Here is a 17,267-nt window from a genome sequence, read left to right as displayed (position 1 = left end):
TTAACTCTTACCTTCAAGCTCAGCCTTGCAGTAGTGACGTTCGTTGTCTGCAGCCCAGCCTATCATTCTTGGCGCCCTATCCTTGAGGCTAGCGTGGCTGAAGGCCCACCCTCCAGCTTCATCCTTGTGGCTCCACCGGCCGTGATCAAAGAGATTAAAGTCGAGACCTCCCATGCCCCGCCACAAGGATGACAGCACGACTGGGATGGGCTTTGCATTTGTTGTGCAACAGATGGGGACCCAGGTAGATGGAGCCAATCGAATAGATGGAGGGAAATCAGAGAGAGCGAGAGAGAGAGAGTAAATGCAATTGTTACAGCTCGTAATTCCGACGTGCGACATCGATGGCGGTGCGGGTGGGGTTGCTTGCGTGCTGAGGGATGAGGGGTCAGGGTCAGGAACAAGAGGGGTAGCTGCTGCTGTGATCCTGCTGCGTAGAAGACAGCAGAATTTCGAATTGAGCTCTCCATTAACCCATTCTCAACCTCTCTTCCCCAATTGCAACGCTCAGCTCAGATTCGAACACCCTGAGCTCTAAGCAGACACCATGGCCTCTAATCCCCCCGGACGCTGCTGCACCCTTGGAATCAAGCATGAGTACGTCCTCTATCCCCAAGTTATCACCATCATCTTGTAGAGAACAATGGCCACTAATTCTTATCCAGGGGTACGCCCTCCGGCGAGCTGATCAAAGTTGGCGCCTACGACGCCTACCTCGCGAAACCCCCCGCCGACAAAGCCCACACCGGAGCTGGCATCCTCTTTCTGCCGGATGTGATCGGCATCTGGCAGAACAGCAAGCTGATGGCCGACCAGTTTGCGGCCAACGGCTACGTCACACTCATCATCGATACCTTCAACGGCGACCCGTTGCCTCTCGGCCCGCGCCCGGCCGGGTTTAACATTCATGAATGGATTGCGAAGGGCTCCGACGGGAAGAACCCACATACGACTGAGGCGGTTGATCCGATTGTCGTGGAGGGGATTAAGTACTTGAGGGAGGTGCATGGGGTTACGAAGTTGGGGGCTGTTGGGTACTGCTTTGGTGCCAAGGTACGTCTCCTGGTTTCTTCGCACCTTGAGACTAAGCTAACAGCAACAGTACGTCGTCCGCCACTACAAATCCGGCATCCAAGTCGGCTACGTGGCACACCCGTCCTTCGTCGAAGAGGACGAGCTGGCCGCCATCACCGGCCCATTTGCCATCTCTGCCGCCGAGACGGACACCATCTTTCCGGCCGAAAAGCGCCACAAGAGCGAGGAAATCCTCAAGGCGGCTGGCGTGCCTTACCAGATCAACTTGTTCAGTGGTGTCGAGCACGGGTTTGCCGTACGGGGTGATCCGAATGTGAAGATTTCGAGGTTTGCCAGGGAGCAGGCGTTCTTGCAGGCGGTGACGTGGTTCGATAACTGGCTGCTGTGAACTGGCGCAGGAAGATGAAGAAGTGATGAGTTACGATAGATTCTGGTGACTATGAACAAGACTATTTGACAGCCCTTCTCCAGTTCACCAACGTCTCCTCACTTCTCCTTATGCGATATGACCGTCTTCCCGTGTATAGCAAGTCTGCTTGACAGTCCCAAGTCACCATAACTCCAGCCCCTCCTCCTGATGCGGCATGACATTCCTCCCCGCCTTGACCGGATCCAACTTCTCATCATGCTTATGATTCGCCCTACACGACGCACACTTCTCACACAAATATTACCTCGTATTTACTTCCTGTCACGGTCAGCGCCCCCCCCCCTCCCCTCCCTTCTAGTCGTTATTTAGGTCTCCCTTCAGGGAGTATTTACACCCTCCTAACCCAACCCTTCTTATGTTCCGCGGGGAAATTAATCTCTTCTTTCAAACTCTACAACCTCAGTCTACCCTCATAATCCCCCTCTGGCTTTGCCTTCGGATAATGTCTTGACTACACTTACACGTATTTGGGATCGCGAAACCCCCTTACAAATGAACCCCGCCATGCGCCGAGTTCCATCACGTTATGGCCGTAGAAACTGCCTGCGTCGATGATCACGCTTTGGTTGGTTCCCTCAACGAAGCCGACGTTGTTTTCCTATAAATTGCTATGGAGCAAACAAGGTTTGATCGGACTCCCATTGTGTTCAGTCAGGTGTTTTGTGTCCAACAGATTGGGAATTGCTTTTGTCGCAATCTGCTTCATCGCCTGCTCATACCCATCCCAAGCCCCGTTACTCTCTGAATCTGTCTCACACGCCCCGAGAAGAGCTGCGTATAAAGTTAAAAAAAAATAAAAAAATTTCGTACTAGGTAGGTTTCCAGTCGACTACGTGTGCCCTATCCCCGTCTGTTGTCACAACCTCAAACCCGAGCATCCCGTTCGGGGATCTACTCTCCTTAGACAGTCTCGCTAGTTTGAGCCAAATTCTCCCCGATCATGGGGGGTGGGGCGCAGGGAATCATGTCGACCCATTCGGTGAGATAAAAGTATGCCTGCTTCGGGGCCGAACCGGTGAAAGAGGGTGTTATTTAGGAGATGCGGAGGGAGATGTGTTCGCCGGCGGAGCATGAGACGGTAGGATGTGGAGGGGAAGATTTTGAAGAAATAGGATTCTAATGTGAGAGTATTGATGTTTAAGGCGAAGGCACGGACCGTTATGGGCCAGGCAGATTTTGCTGTGGAGAGGATTGAGAGGATGACTCGGTTGGGAAGAGCTGGATAGAAGGGTATCTTGCTCCTAGGCTGTTACCAGAGCAAAAAGGTATATGAGGGAGAACTTGGTTCAGCAGAGTCTACGTAGTCAAAACGGAAACATGGGCATGCTGGATCATGAAGGTAGCCAGGCCATCAGGAATTTTGAAGATCTGAAGAAGCTTGCTTTTTTTTTTCAATGCCTGATCAACTGAAGTCCTGCCCACTATCAACGCAGAAATCTGCTTGATGGTCATATGGAAGATATCCTCCCAGCGAACTATTGGCTGACTTGATGCCACGCACGGCGGTGCTGGGGCTTAAGTGGCGACTCTAGAAGAGATTGGAAGCTCATGAAGGAGCTTATGGGAAGTTATTATGGGATCTAAAAGCTCGTGGGTGTAGAAGCTAGTTGTTAGCAATTTGATGACATGGTTAGACTTAAACTGGAGCATATTCAAATCATCTGACTATCTTCAACAGAGCAGGGGATCTTCGTCTTTCTGCTTGAGGTATGTTTTATCCATCCAAATATTTAAGTTCCTCATCTCGAAGTTAGCACTCTCATTGTAGTGCTAAGAGCGGTTGGTTCTGTTCATTATCTTAATAAGAAAGGGCAGCTTGACCGCTACCGCTCGAGCCGAGAATGACTTTGTAATGGCCCGCGTCACTGCCCATATAGATGTCCGGTTTGGAGAGAATATCCTTGCAGCTTTCTATCACCTACTGTCTACCACAGCTTAGAAAAGAGAAGGCGGGCATTGTTGAGGGCTAAGGCATTTCAATGAAGGAGGTCGAATTGCTGTGTTTGCTTCAGGGACATTCGGGAGCGGGACTCGGCCCCAGTGTCTCAGCGCTCTGTGAGCAGACGTCGTCCAGGTCACAACCAGCCCACAACAAAGCTTTCATTATTTCTAGGTCTGAGATGGAGGACTCGAACTGCAGCCAATACTGTCTTTCCATTGTTTCTACCAAGTTGGCTATTCTTTCTTTTCTAGTGACTGACCGGGCCCGCTATGTGTCACTCCCTGACCACTCAAAAGGGAGCAAGCAACACCTCACCGCCAACCAGAGTCCAACCGAACAAGGAGCTCGGGTGTAATCCGTATCACGGAAGATGATGCCGATGTTGCACCCATTGTTTCTCTGGAGTCGACACTTTGGACTTGAGGCCAGTGTGCCTGGAATACTGGCATTCTTACCAACAGCGACAAAACCTTCTGATCCTATTTTCTTCAGCTTTTAACGGCTGATATCATCTTGAGCTTTGCAGCCTCAAGCTCGGAAGTAGAAACCACCCAGAATTGCTTTCTTACCGTGCAAATCAGCTCTTGTGCAGTTAACTCGACGTTTGTGATCGACGCTACCTAGGGGCATCACAACCAACCACTGCAGCCTCACAAACAGCTGCCAAGATTCTTGGCTGTTATTTTGGGCGCTGCTTCATGATCGACAGCTAGTTCCAACCCTCAACCACCGCCCAGACGCCGATCCTGCCGGGCCTGTGACCAGAATTGAAGGCTTCTAACGATTTATAGTCAAAAACAAGCCACACCTAGATGTGGAGATGGCTTAAGACGGGGTTTGAGCAAACATCATTGAGCAGATATCGATTGCGACGTGGCTTCAGGACGTCCTTTTGACAACTGCCAAATGCATGGGCGCTCCCCAGATACTACTTACCAACGCTGCAAAGGATCTGTTCTTGTCTCCAGCTTTGGCTGGCTGATGTCGTCTATTGTGATCCGCTGCTAGCAGATTCGGAGAATATTCCCCGAGGATAAACCAGGGGACACAACATCTGTTGCGGATTCACAAGCAGCTGCTGTTATTTTTAGACGTTTCAAGATCGACACAAGTTCTCAATCTTCAATCATCCCAGAGCACAGACGTCATTGCCTTCCATGGCTTGATGGCCTGACAGTTTGAGCCTCCTCAAGAATGGCCGGAAAAGGCCATCTGGGTTAGACTTGGGGGGCAAAGCGAGACCGAGACTGTGTGATCTCTTGGCCAAGTCTGTATCGCTTTCGGTGGCCTTTGTTTTTTTTTTTTTTTTTTATTTTTTTTTTTTACGGTTGTTGCAATCCATTAGTAACTAAATCGGAGAGGTCTTGCCGTCGTGTTGGGATGTTATCAAAGCCAGATCAGCGCCGCAGTGTTATGATCCAACTTCCAAGTCAGCCAAATCCTCTGCGGCGTGCGTTTTGAGGAGGCCATCTCCGCACAGAGTTGCTACTTACTGCACCCTTGAAATTCGAAATGTAAGAGCCAAGACGCAGCTGGAGAGCAGCGTAGCTAGCCACAGCTGCCATAACTACCCCTTATACATACCCCAGTGCACGGACCGCAGGTTCCTCGGCAGCTATGTGTTTGGGCGTGCTACCCCACAGTAGGGTGACCTCCGGCTCCGCTAGATCCACTCAGGAGATCGCGCCTTGGCGGAAAATCGTCGCGATCTAGCATGTGGAAAGCAAACACACACAGCTTGTGGAGAGCTCTGACTCGAGCTTTCCTCGTCATCGATATACTACAATTCCCACCTGAAAGTCCTCAAGCTTAGACGCTGCCCAAATATCTTAAAAAAGATTACGGAGAGTCTATCGTCAATTGGCCAGCCCAGCAGACTCCCTGACGTGTGTGCGAGAAGCTTGCCGTCGAAGGAAATTGGTGCAGTTCAGTAATGGAGTATTGGAGGTTCAGGCACACCGATGCGAACGACGTAGCCGTGGCACTGCACGAGTAGGCTGTCGTGAGGAGTTGTCGGTGAAGGGCTTTGCCATTTGTGGGTTGCGGTTTTATTTTCGATGTCAGCAGTTGGCTGTTAAGAGAGTCCCCCTGGCGGCGATGGTCGTCCGATCAGTGAAACGCCAGGCACAAACGCCCGACGGTTTTGCGATCGCGTCATCGTCTGAACTAGGGCTCAAAAGTGTTTGTCTTTCGGGAGCCAACTGCATCATGAACCACATGTAAAACCATGTCTGCATGTCAGTGAGACTCGTGATGATTTCCGGCACTTCATAACGGCCCGCCCCCGGCCCTGCGAGCAGCGGTAGCAACACAGCCCCAGTAATCACAACATCACCAACCACTAGCCAGGCCAGCAAGGCTGCAGTTGCATCAACCAGAACCAGGGATGTCCGTCCCAGGCTCTTTTCGGAAAGCTCGTCGCCGTCTGTGCGCGAAGACCCAGACAGCCAGACTCGGGATAGTGTGTGTCGCTAAACCCACCACTGTCTCCAGCCGGACTCTACGCCGGTGACCTGCAACTGTCGAAATGAATCTGGGGGATTTAAAAAATTGGGGGCACTCCTGGGTCACTTGAAGCGCTCGCATCGAAGTGGCGATAACAGTGGCCGCGTAACCGACAAGGACGAAACATCGAAATAATATCGACGAGAAGAATAACGAACAGGGCAACGACCCGGGTTGAGGGTATTGGTTAGAAGAAGAAGAAGAAGAAAGAAGGCTGAGGAGGAGGAGGCAAAAAATGATTGCTCGGAATTAAGGAAGGAAAGTCGATAAGATGGCGATCGACTTGCTGCGCCGGCAGTCCGGCCCCGACGACGGCCGCGACCACGAGGACCTGGGTCCGATGCTCAACACTGTCTTCTGGACCATGGCCGCGCTGTCGACCATCTTCCTCGCTCTGCGCGTCTACACAAAAGTGTCGCGCCGCCGCAAGATGTGGTGGGACGACTGGCTGCTGATTGCGTCGTGGGTGCGTTCGCTCTTCCGCTGCGAGGGTTCAAGATCGGAATCGACAAAGTATGCTGACTGACTGACCTGCTCTTCAGGTCGCCTTCATGACCTCCGCTGCAACAACCTCCGTCTGCATCGAGCTCGACTACGGCAAGAACGCCTGGGACATGGACCCGAAGAACTTTCCAAAGATGCCCTTTGTCGCCGTCTTCGCCGGTTTCTTCTCCGTGCTGGCCGCCTGCTGGAGCAAGACCTCGTTCGCGCTGACGCTGTATCGCCTGGTCCACGAGACGTGGATCAAGCTGCTCATCTGGTTTCTCATCATCACCCTCAACGCCATTCTCGGCACCGCCATGCTGCTCATGTGGATCAAGTGTCGGCCGATTCAGAAGATCTGGGATGATAAGCTGCCCGGGAGGTGTATCGATCCCGGGAACATTGTAATTGTGTATCAGTGGTCGGCAGGGTATTCTGGGGCGGTGGATGTTGTGTTGGCGTTGTTGCCGTGGTATATCCTGCCGAGGATGAAGATGACCCTCACTAAAAAGGAGCGGTTTTTTGTGGCTATTTGCATGAGCATGGGCGTTGTGTAAGTGCTGCCGGTGTCGTTGTCTTGACCTGGACCTTGCTGACTCCATCCCAGCGCCGGTGCGGCGTCCTTCGTCAAAATGGTCGAGCTGCCCAACCTTAAAGGCGGAGCCAGTACGTCCCGTCCCCCTCCTTGTTAATGTGTCCCCCCCTAACTGTGCACAGAGGAATCCGTCTCCGTAACGCTCTGGGGAAGCACTGAGGGCTCCCTCACCATCATCGCTGCGTCTATTCCCGTCTTGCGCGCGCTCATCCGCAAGGACAAGGGCCGTCGGGCGCCAAAATTTGACACGATTGACGAGCGCCGCCTCAATGAAGTGGGCAATACCTCGCTTGATACATTGCAGACGCCGTGCAAGTATACCAACTCGACAGAGAAGGATTGGCTGCATACGTCGACGGAGTGGGAGGGTTCACAGCCTGAGCAGGCGTGACCAAGCCTGCTTGACACTTGCACTACGATTTTCAAGTGTTATTGTTTTTTTTTTTTTCCCTTTAAGATACCCTCATGCGTGTGTTTTGATTATAGTAGCATGACTTGATGTCGAGTGCACTCGCCTGGTATTTCCATGCATCTGTACATGTACATGTTTCTCTGTCTGGATCTGGTTGAGAATGATGGATGGAATTAAAGCGTCGGGCTGGATTGTGGAGTATCGGCGTCTTTTCTGGAAATGAAACCCGGTTATTTGGGGGGGACAGACTAAGTTTTGTTCATTGGTTGGTTAAAGTCGGATAGTGAGGATACCATGAATGATCTTACCTGAGATTCTTGACATTGGAACGTATGAAGTGATGTTGGATGTTGAGAGTGAAAGAGTGGCGTTGGGTCTGAGATTTGATGGGTGAAACCTTGAAGCTGCAGTGAACTGTTGGATCCTATGAGCCAACAACCTTATGGGATTCCTTCTTCTCACTTTTTCAAAATCGAGCTGACACGAATAGGATGCGGCGTTGAGTCTGAACCGTGCCACATTTCGGCAACTCTATTGAGATTAAGATGAGGGCGGCCCAACCTGTTGGCGTCAATCAGCATAATGCTCACGTCCTCCATCAACCCATCAAATAACGTCCGAATCCCTCAACAACCATCCTTCTCAACCCGTCGTCGCAAACATGAAGCTTAGCCCCAAGACTTCCGATCGTTTTCGCACTCGATTCTCCTCAATTGCCAGCCGGCTGGCCGATCATCTCTCTCCCCTCCGCCCCTACCTCCCCCCAATCAACTTCATAACCCTCCACTACGCCTACTTCATCTTCCTCTCTCTTTTCTTGTCTCTCATCTTTTACGCCGCCCATTCTCCCACCCCCTCCAAAAGCTCCAATGAGGACATTGCCAGGCGTCGAATATCCTACCTCGACGCCCTCTTCCACACTGTCTCCTCCCTAACCGGCACCGGTCTCAACACCGTGCCACTCTGTGACATGTCCGTTGGTCAACAAGTCGTACTCTTTTTGGCCATGTTGGCGGGGCATCCGGTGCTGGTTAGTTTGGGAGCAGTATGGTTTCGGAAGGATGTTTTTGAAAAGAAGTTTAGGGAGATTGTGCAAAGGGAGAGGGAGCGCAAAGAGAAGATGGAAGGAGGAAGATTGGGGAAAGCGCTTGTGAGAAGGGTAACGTTTAATTTGGCGTTGACGTTGACGAGGGAGAGGAGCAGGGATGGGGATGGGGATAGGGGGGGTTTGGCAGGGTTGGGAACGAGGATAAAGGAGAGGAGGGAGGGGGAGAGGATGAGCCCAACCCCAACCCCAAATTCGAGCTCGAATCAGACTAGGGAAAGGGATCGAGATCGAGAAAGAGACCTCGAACCCGGCCTGCCCCCAATCCACGAACAGCAAGACCCAAACCCAAACACCTCCTCCCTCCTCTCCCCCCAGCCCCAATTTCTCTTCCCCAGTCCCCCATCCCATAGCCCCGCCTCCCGCAGCATCCAATTCATTGAACCGCCCCGTCCAGACCGACCCTCCCCTTCCCTCTCCCCATCCCCCGACCCAAATAACAACAACAACAACAACGAATCGGGCAATGATACGCCCGACTTCATAGCCCGCCTCCGCCATTCGCATACCCGCAACGCCTCCTTCGCGAACCTGACACTATCGGAAAGGCAGTACCTCGGCGGGGTAGAATACCGCGCTCTAGAGGTCCTCATTGTGACGGTAACGGCGTACTTCATCCTCTGGCCACTGTTTGGCGCCATTGCCTTGGGGGCGTGGCTTTCCCGTCATGGAGGCCAGGTCTCTGAGCAAGAGACCGGGGAAAAGAGTCCGAGTCCCAATCCGTGGTGGGAGGGTATCTTCTTGAGTGTGTCTGCCTTCGGGAACGGGGGGATGGTACTCGGCCCGGAGATGGGCTCTTTTCTGGACAGAGGGGTAGGGGGGGTGTTTGTTCTGTTGGTCGTCAGCTTGCTGACTCTAGCTGGCAGCCAGGCCTCCCCCGTCTTTCTGAGAGTTATATTCTTGGGGCTGTGGGGGATTTTGAAGAGAGTGGTGGCAGATGAGGGGGGTTATGCTGTGTGGAGGGAGACGTTTGAGTTCATCTTGAGGTATCCTAGACGAGTGTATATTAATATGTTTGCGGCGAGGGATACATGGCGGTTGGCGGGGTGGTTGGCTGCGTTTTTGGCTGTGGATTGGGTGTTGTTTTGGCTGTTGAATATTGGGAATGGGGAGGTGGAGGGGATGCCCAGGGGGAAAAGGGTGTTGGGGGGGTTGGCGCAGAGTATATGTGAGTTTCCCGAGAGGAGGGACTAGGGTTTCGATTTACCTGAGGAGAGATGCTGACTGACTGACTGACCGTGAACAGCCAACCTCTCCGGAGGCTTCGCCATCATCCCTGTTTCCGCCGTTTCCTTCTCTCTGCAAGTGTTCTGGCTGATCAAGATCTATGCCTCGGCCTACCCGACCTCCATCACCGTGCGCGGGTCCAACGTCTATGAAGAACGTTCCCTCGGCATATACATGGGCGATGAGCCCCCTGACTCCGACGACAGCGGTTCCGACAACGAGAAGCGTCCTGCCAAAGCCAAACCCCTACCTGAGTCTGAACCAGAACCAGAAGGCACAACGACGGGCCTCATGATCCCCTCCCTCCCTCGCCCCCCCTTGACTCCAGTGTCGACTACATCCCAAGTCTCCCGCCTCAGTACAGCCTCTCGCCGCGGGCTAACCAAACTCGTTGGCATCACCCGCCAGGGCACAGCCTTCATGGGACGGCAAATCCAGCGGCGCATGACGACAGGTTTCCAAGGCGTCGGTGTATCTGCCTCTGCTGCCCTCCCCATCCCACAGAAATCCACACTGCCGACGTTCAACACCCCAGCCACCTCTACCAGCAGCAAGACGACGACCGCCCCAACACCCGCCCCCAAACCCGATCTCACAACCCATCATGCAAGAAGCCAGTTATCCCACGACATCCCCCTCCTAGCCCTCTCTTTCTTGTTACTCGTCCTCATCGAAACCCCGCACATCTCCTCCTCACCCCTGATCTACTCCCTCTGGAACATCCTCTTCGAGCTCGTCTCTGCCTACGCAAACAACGGGATCACGGTCGGCTTCCCGGGAAGAGACTACTCCTTTTGTGGGGGGTGGAGGAAGCTGAGCAAGCTGCTTTTAGTCGGAGTTATGTTGCGAGGGAGACATAGGGACTTGCCGGTTGCGCTGGATCGGGCGGTTAAGTTGCCGAGGGAGGGGGATTGGGATGGAGAGGAGGAAGAGGATGGAGAGATTAGGAAGATCATAAGTAGAAGTCCGGCGGTGGGAAGGAGTCCTATGTTGGGAAGGTTAAACGGATTGTAAAGGCTGGCTTAGCCAGGAATATTGAGGGGAGGCGGAGAGCGCGCTGAGCTGATCTCAACGAGTGTCGAGGTTGGAGACAAGTCGGCTAGCCATGGGAGCTGCTATCTGGTCCGGCTCTGAGGACTTGAGTGATGACATGGGAAGAAGGTGAAGGCTCGAGGGGGCCTGAGGGTGATGGTTTCATGGGAGAAAAAGGACTAGGGAGGGTTGGCTGGGAACTTGCCTTGAGTGAGCGAGGGATAAGCATCGCGAGAGGTGTTAACCCGGTGTTGCTGTCATCAAGTTTAAACAGGGGAAAGAGTGGAATACTCGACAGGTTGAGTGAGGCGTAAACAAGCCGGAGCAAAGATATCTGCTGGACAAACAAGGGATAATAACTATGTCGAAAGTGCTGAAAAGCCGGTCGACCTCAGCCGTCGGGGACACAGCCGATCAAACATGATGAGCCAAGAGGATGATCGGGATCCTGGATGATCACCTCTGACGGATACCAATCACATAGACGTAATGTAATGTTTTCTCGGCTGATACTAGACAAAAACATCCATCTCAAACCTAAGAAACAACTTCTCGCTGCACTCTGCTGGGGATCTCTTATGCAAGTACACACCACCTCCATCCCATCGCTGGCACGCAGAACCCCGCCAAGACTTCAATATCTGGAAACGAGAGCCACGGTCACATGGACCCGGCTGGCTGGAGCGGCTGTTACGAGTTCACTGCACCGGCGGGCAGCACAGTGCGACCCTTAAATATTTTTTTTTTTTTTATTTTGCTAGGCCAAAACTTTAGCAAGTTATCAGGGATCCGAGCGTTAGAATTTTCACGCTCACACTTTCACACAATACCTGCAATAACTAAAACAGATATACTAGCAAGCTAAGCAACGGCAGAAGTGGCCAAATAAATTGTGTTTGGAGTCTTCGAACTGTTGTTTTGATGTGAGTCGGAAAGATCTGTGGACCACCAACAGCCGAAGCAAACCAGAGGCAAGGTGTAACGCACTATGTCATGGCAGATCTTGCGCGGGGTGGGGGCCGATTTCTAGAAACGCAGCCGCTTGTTCCATGACAAGACCCATCTCACAGAAGCGCGCGAATCACAGGACGGACCCAAGACACAAGGAGAGCAAGAGATAAGGGATGCAGAACATGGGGAAAGAGATGGGAACAGAAGAATTACTGATTACCAGAGGAAAAAGTACAGCTTCCAACTATGTACAGCCGAAGAGAAGCGTCTGTTTACCAGAGGAGCGCTCGCGGGCCCTTGCCTTTCGCCTTAGTGGTCTTGTTGGTCAGCGCCTCGACGACGCCGTCGTAGGCGGGGTGCTTTGTGAAGTTGGCGAACCAGAGCAAAGGCGCACCCTCGCTGGGGAAGTAGTCGGGCACCCAGGAGAAGGGGTCGTAGAAGTCCCAGATAGTGACACCGATGCAGCCCTTGACTTGGACGCAAGCACCGACGACCTAAGTCAGACTGTCAGTAGAGCTCAAAAGGGAGAATGGTCTGTGTGAGGGGAGTGCTGTTGGGGGCTCACATTCTTATAAGCCTCCTTCTGCTGCGCAAGATTCTCAGCCGTCGCCGGCACCGTCAACCGGACATCCAACTCCGTCAGCGCCACCTCCACACCCAAATCCGCGAAACCCTTGATCGCATCAATATGTTGATCCAGCGTTGGATGATTCTCCGCCACCAAATGGGCCTGCAACCCGACACCGTCAATCCGGATCCCCTCCTTCCTGAGCATCTTTACAATCCTCTTCGCCCCCTCCGTCTTCGCGCTAGGCCACTCCAGATTATAATCATTATAATACAACTTCGCATGGGGATCCGCCTTCGCCGCCGTCTTGAACGCAAGCTTGATGTACTCCTCACCCAACACCTGGTAGAAGATCGACTGGCGGTAAGTGCCGTCCTCGTTGAGCGCTTCGTTCACCACGTCCCAGGCGTAGCAACGTCCGCGCCAGTGGCCAGCCACGCGGGTGACGTGGTCGACAATTACCTTGCGGAGTTCGGCCTTCGTCCAGTTGCGCGACTCGACCCAGGGTGCGAGCTGGCTGTGCCAGACGAGGGCATGGCAGCGCAGATAATAGCCAGCTTTCCGAGCCTTGGTGGCCACGATCTCGCCTTCAGTGAAGTTGAAGACGCCTCGGGAGGGTTCGGTGAAGAGCCACTGGTGATGTTAGCCTCAATCCCATACTTGAGCTGAAACTTGATTAGGTCAGGAGTACCTTCTGCCCATTTGTAGGCGTCGTTTGCCCGAACTCGCCCGACTTCCACATGATATAGTCATACTGCGGGTAGGCGTCCTCCTTGCCGGCGCGCTCGCGTTGGCCCGGGGAGTCGGTCGCTGAGCCAAAATACTTCAGCCCAGCTTGCAAGGCCAGCTTGTGAAGGCCCTTCTGCTGGGGCTGCGGCCGGCCGATGGCGCCGGCGAGGGAGCCCGGCAGGGCAGAAAGAAGGAGGAGAGAGGAGAGATGCATTTCGCCTGACCCACTGCAGCAGAGTGTTGACTTGGTTGACGCGCCGAGAACTCGAGGTCCGTGAAGAGCAAGAAGCAAGAGACGGCCTCAGAGGATGAACCATCTATTTATCACCACCACATCCCAGCCGCCATCTAGCCGGTCGTCAGGTCGGATACAACCCTGCCTGTCGAGCATACCACGACGGGATACAACTCCGCTGCTCTCTCTGGAGAGCTGGGTCTCCGAGGTCGATACCCTCTCTCCCATTACCTGATCCATCCCCATCCGGGCCGCGGACCGGGTAGCTGGGCCACTCTGGGTCCAGCCGGGCGGTCGGTTCGACGGTGATTGGCCTTTCATCCTTCACCTCTGATGGGCCATCTTCTGGAATTCAGCCAGAACATGTCGAGTCTGGAGACTCGAGCCGCGGGGAAGATGGGGGTAGTCATGCCAAGCGCGGAATACTTGCCGGATAAAATGCTTAGTCGCAGTGGCAGGCTGGCCGTTGAATTTTGCCGGTAGGAACGGCGATGCTTGGCACCGGTGTTCCCGAGCCGGTGGCCGGGAGGATAATGGTCAGTGCATGTTGTCGGCTGGTTGAGGAGAGATCATCTTTCCGCGAGAATTGTCGTCATCGTCGCCGACGGGCCAATGAACGAAGGAAAATGATGCAATTGAGGAGCATCCAGCCGACTCGCAATACAGATTACCCAATCCCATCCATCGTATGCAGGAACCGTCGCGGATAGATCGCTCTCACATCTGGCTGTTGTTTTGTGCCTGGGCAGAGTGGTGATCATCCCCTGATTGACGTTGCATTGATGACACGGAGGTAAGGTCCAGTTTGGAGTTCACCGTTTTTTATCTCCACTGATCTTTTCTGGCTTGGCAAGCGGGGAATGCGGGGGAGATGGGTACGTGTGATTACGTAAGCTATAGGCTTAGAGGGAGATGGAGTCCATTGAAAACCAACCTCGTGAGATTCTCGGATTCCTCTCCCGAAAATGAGAGAGACAGCCTGGATCGACGATATTCCGCTTCTTGGGTCATTCTTCTCTGCATAAGCCGAAAAAAAAAAACAAGTGGAAATTGAGTTCTTTCGAGGGCTTGAGTCACCTAACAAGCAGGTTGTTGGCCGAGCCTGCACTAGTGGTTGATCGCATCCTCTTAACGGATATTACAGGACTGACCTATCATAAGGCTCCGATAAGGCTCGCCCCGCAAAATATCTACTTCGAGGGTATTTCGTCGCCAGCTTGAGATTAGTTTCTACTTGCAAGATGGTCCAAAAATAGTCGAAAAAATTCACTGTCCTTCATGGAGACAATTTGAAAGTTGTATGCTAAAGTTTTTAGGCCTTAAGTGTCGTGCTCTATGCTGTAGGGTCTGAAGCGAACAGAGTGTCCAAAGGTCAGCAGCTGCTGATGGGCGTTTTTCTACCACCAAATAGATGAGATCTGAGGTTTTTTCCAGGGTTAGAAGCATATGATGGTAAACTATTACAAGGGGAACGCGTTGTTCCGCCGCGCTTTTGAGTTATCAGCAAATGAAATGAGTGAAAATTACGCAGCCAAAATCCAGCCCTCAACCATGCCTTCTCTGGAGCACACATTGAAGCGCTCTCAAACACAGAAACTGTGACGATCCAGACAAGCCTCCTGAAATAGGTTCGAGAGGTGCCAGGCCGCTGGACCTGAGAGCCAGAAGTTCTCACACAGTCAAAATGATCGCTGTGATCACCAGTTAAACAGACAGCTGTTCGTATCGCCGACTGGGAGCTTCTTGGGCCAGATAGCCCTGCCTAAGTCTATCTACATCTTACCACATCTTATACACCCTTGTTGCTTCCTTTGCTTCCTCCTTAATGACACAGATAGTTGAGGGTCAGCATCCTTGGGTGTTGAGGATCAATGCCTCTTGCATTTGAGGAACGCCTCCCCAATGCGTGGGGTCTCTGAGAACAGATATCTGGGTTTGACGGGTCACAACTCCCTTTTACTCCGATTAGTTGTCTGCACGGGGCCCGCTCTTTCAGATAGAGCCCTTGTTGGTCATGACAGAGACCCTGAGTCGACATGATAGAATTCAAGCTTACTCAAGTCTCGCGCCATCACTTAACCGTACCACAGTCTCCATGCAATCAAAGCGATTCTCCGCTGAATCAAATCTTCAACCCATGCTGGGAGGTTCCGAGAAGATGTCACCCAGCCCCCACCTCTGTGAATAGTAATACTCCCTTGTGTCAACTCCTAATACCGCCGCCACGCAAATGTCAGAAGAAGATAAAATATGGCCTAACATGGAGGATATGCTGGATAATGTTGGCGCTATCTAACCTGAGCCCGAGGGTCAAGTAAAGACATGCTCGATATCGCCACTGCTGAAGAGCTTGATATTTTCACGGACAACCCGGAAGTTGAAATCAATAACACTGCTCCTAAGGCTCGGGGTGCTGACAACCTCATGATGAGATGAAAGATGTTCAAGCCGTTAAAAGGGAAGACGTCACCATTACAGATGATGCGGGTTCAATCACCATAGATGTTAAACCCTGGCAGTTGACGATAATGACGAGGGAAAAGACCACTGTTCCCTCGTTCTCTCACTTGTCAAAGCGGTGCAAGAGTATTTTTATATATATTTCATGGTTTGTGTTCAAAAATTGGTCACAATAGACGCGAGTCAGTTTGCCAGCAGGAGAAAACATGCTAAAACGGTGACCCTGCCATGTTGTATGTAAGCCATGTGCAGGTGTCAAGCTCCAGAAATGTCGTCATGATCGTATAACGCTTGACTATTCACGTGGTGGTCTGGCTGCACTTTTCTGTGGCAACTGTGCAGTTTTGACTTAGAGATATAGATACACAAGACCGACTCTAACAGTGTCAGGAGATATCAATGCCAGACCTTCGCAACAAAGGTTACACCGGAGATAACTCCCTACTATGAACTTCAGGCATGAAACGGACAGTACCAGTTGTCTATATCGCAAAAGTATAAATTAATTCCCCGCCTCTTTCACCACAGATCTGGCTGCGTCCTCCATTATCCCCGGCATGCTGCGCTGCATCAGTAGCACATTTTACCAATGGCCTCTCTAACATTTTCCGCTTTCCATGTTCTTGAAACACAACTGACAACATCAAGTGGCTGTAGCACAGCTCTTGTACATCCTTTCTGTCTTGTCATTGACTCAGGATAGAGTTCTATCCGCATCTTTTAAGTAGTGAAATAAAGCTTCCGTTGTATCTAAAACGTACAAATCGGGCCCTGAGAGACATTCCTTTGAATGTGTTGAAGTACTGTGAAAGTTCTAGTTTGCATCCGAATTAATTCACTAGCCAAGTGATTCCCTATATGCATCAAAAACTATTCGTTCATTATTATCTGACTTTCCTCATGCTAGAAGTTGAGAATTGATAGTTACTAATAGCTAATACAAAAAAAATATTATCTCCAAAGAGGTGAGCTTCCCATCGAGCACCATTGACTCCTTTCTCAAACATTAACACCAGACTGCAATCGAAGTATACGGCAAGATCAAAACTCCAGCTCAAAAAGAGCAAGCTAACAAATGAGCACTAACAATGGGTATCCCTAAACTCCTTTCTCGAGGGACATGGAAACAATACTCCGAAAACCACATCCCTCCCATAGCCTTCCCTTAAACATAATCTCATGCCCTTTCAACCATTCCCCTCTTCAAAACCCCTCCCATGGACCCCCGTAAGGCTAAATAGACCTTCTACTCCCTCCACTCTCCCAAGACCATCTCTTAGCACTCCCCCCCTTCCCACATCCTTCTCATCCCCAGACACCGCATCATGCTCATGCTCCCGATGAACATGATCATGGTGAAGCCACTCCATACTAGACCTCCACGCCCCCATAACAGCTACCCTCAGCCCCGAAATGAGTGGGTTGTGCAACCGATCTTCTGCATCACCATCTCCCCAACTCTGCAAGTCCTGAGAATGAGATGCGAGGGAGGGAGACGCAACAGCATCAGCGGCATGTGATGTCTTCTCCCTTATATTCCTACTAGCAGACACCTCCG

General features: G+C 52.1%; 4 protein-coding genes across 4 annotated transcripts; 3 read left to right on the top strand and 1 right to left on the bottom strand.

Annotated features, from left to right (window-relative positions):
* Positions 1–547: 547 nt before the first annotated feature.
* Positions 548–1,423, top strand: CTHT_0039900 (putative cytoplasm protein; the record flags this gene model as incomplete). The annotated part of the gene is made up of 3 exons (XM_006694337.1): positions 548–597; positions 666–1,053; positions 1,103–1,423. 3 exons carry the CDS (start codon positions 548–550, stop codon positions 1,421–1,423), a joined length of 759 nt encoding a protein of 252 aa, XP_006694400.1.
* A 4,760-nt stretch (positions 1,424–6,183) lies between these two features.
* CTHT_0039890 (putative integral membrane protein) lies at positions 6,184–7,381 on the top strand (the record flags this gene model as incomplete). The annotated part of the gene is made up of 4 exons (XM_006694336.1): positions 6,184–6,378; positions 6,455–6,948; positions 7,003–7,061; positions 7,113–7,381. 4 exons carry the CDS (start codon positions 6,184–6,186, stop codon positions 7,379–7,381), a joined length of 1,017 nt encoding a protein of 338 aa, XP_006694399.1.
* Positions 7,382–8,063: 682 nt separating this feature from the next.
* On the top strand, positions 8,064–10,748 carry CTHT_0039880 (uncharacterized protein; the record flags this gene model as incomplete). Its single annotated transcript, XM_006694335.1, has 2 exons — positions 8,064–9,675; positions 9,754–10,748. 2 exons carry the CDS (start codon positions 8,064–8,066, stop codon positions 10,746–10,748), a joined length of 2,607 nt encoding a protein of 868 aa, XP_006694398.1.
* Positions 10,749–11,989: 1,241 nt separating this feature from the next.
* CTHT_0039870 (uncharacterized protein) lies at positions 11,990–13,228 on the bottom strand (the record flags this gene model as incomplete). Its single annotated transcript, XM_006694334.1, has 3 exons — positions 11,990–12,211; positions 12,283–12,918; positions 12,977–13,228. The coding sequence occupies 3 exons, from the start codon at positions 13,226–13,228 to the stop codon at positions 11,990–11,992; spliced, it is 1,110 nt and encodes a 369-aa protein (XP_006694397.1).
* Between the last annotated feature and the right edge of the window lie 4,039 nt (positions 13,229–17,267).

Source organism: Thermochaetoides thermophila (assembly GCF_000221225.1).
Source record: "Thermochaetoides thermophila DSM 1495 unplaced genomic scaffold scf7180000011817, whole genome shotgun sequence".
Taxonomy (NCBI): domain Eukaryota; kingdom Fungi; phylum Ascomycota; class Sordariomycetes; order Sordariales; family Chaetomiaceae; genus Thermochaetoides; species Thermochaetoides thermophila.
The sequence above is the reverse complement of the archived record's forward strand: the minus strand, read 5'-3'. Positions and strand labels throughout refer to the sequence as shown.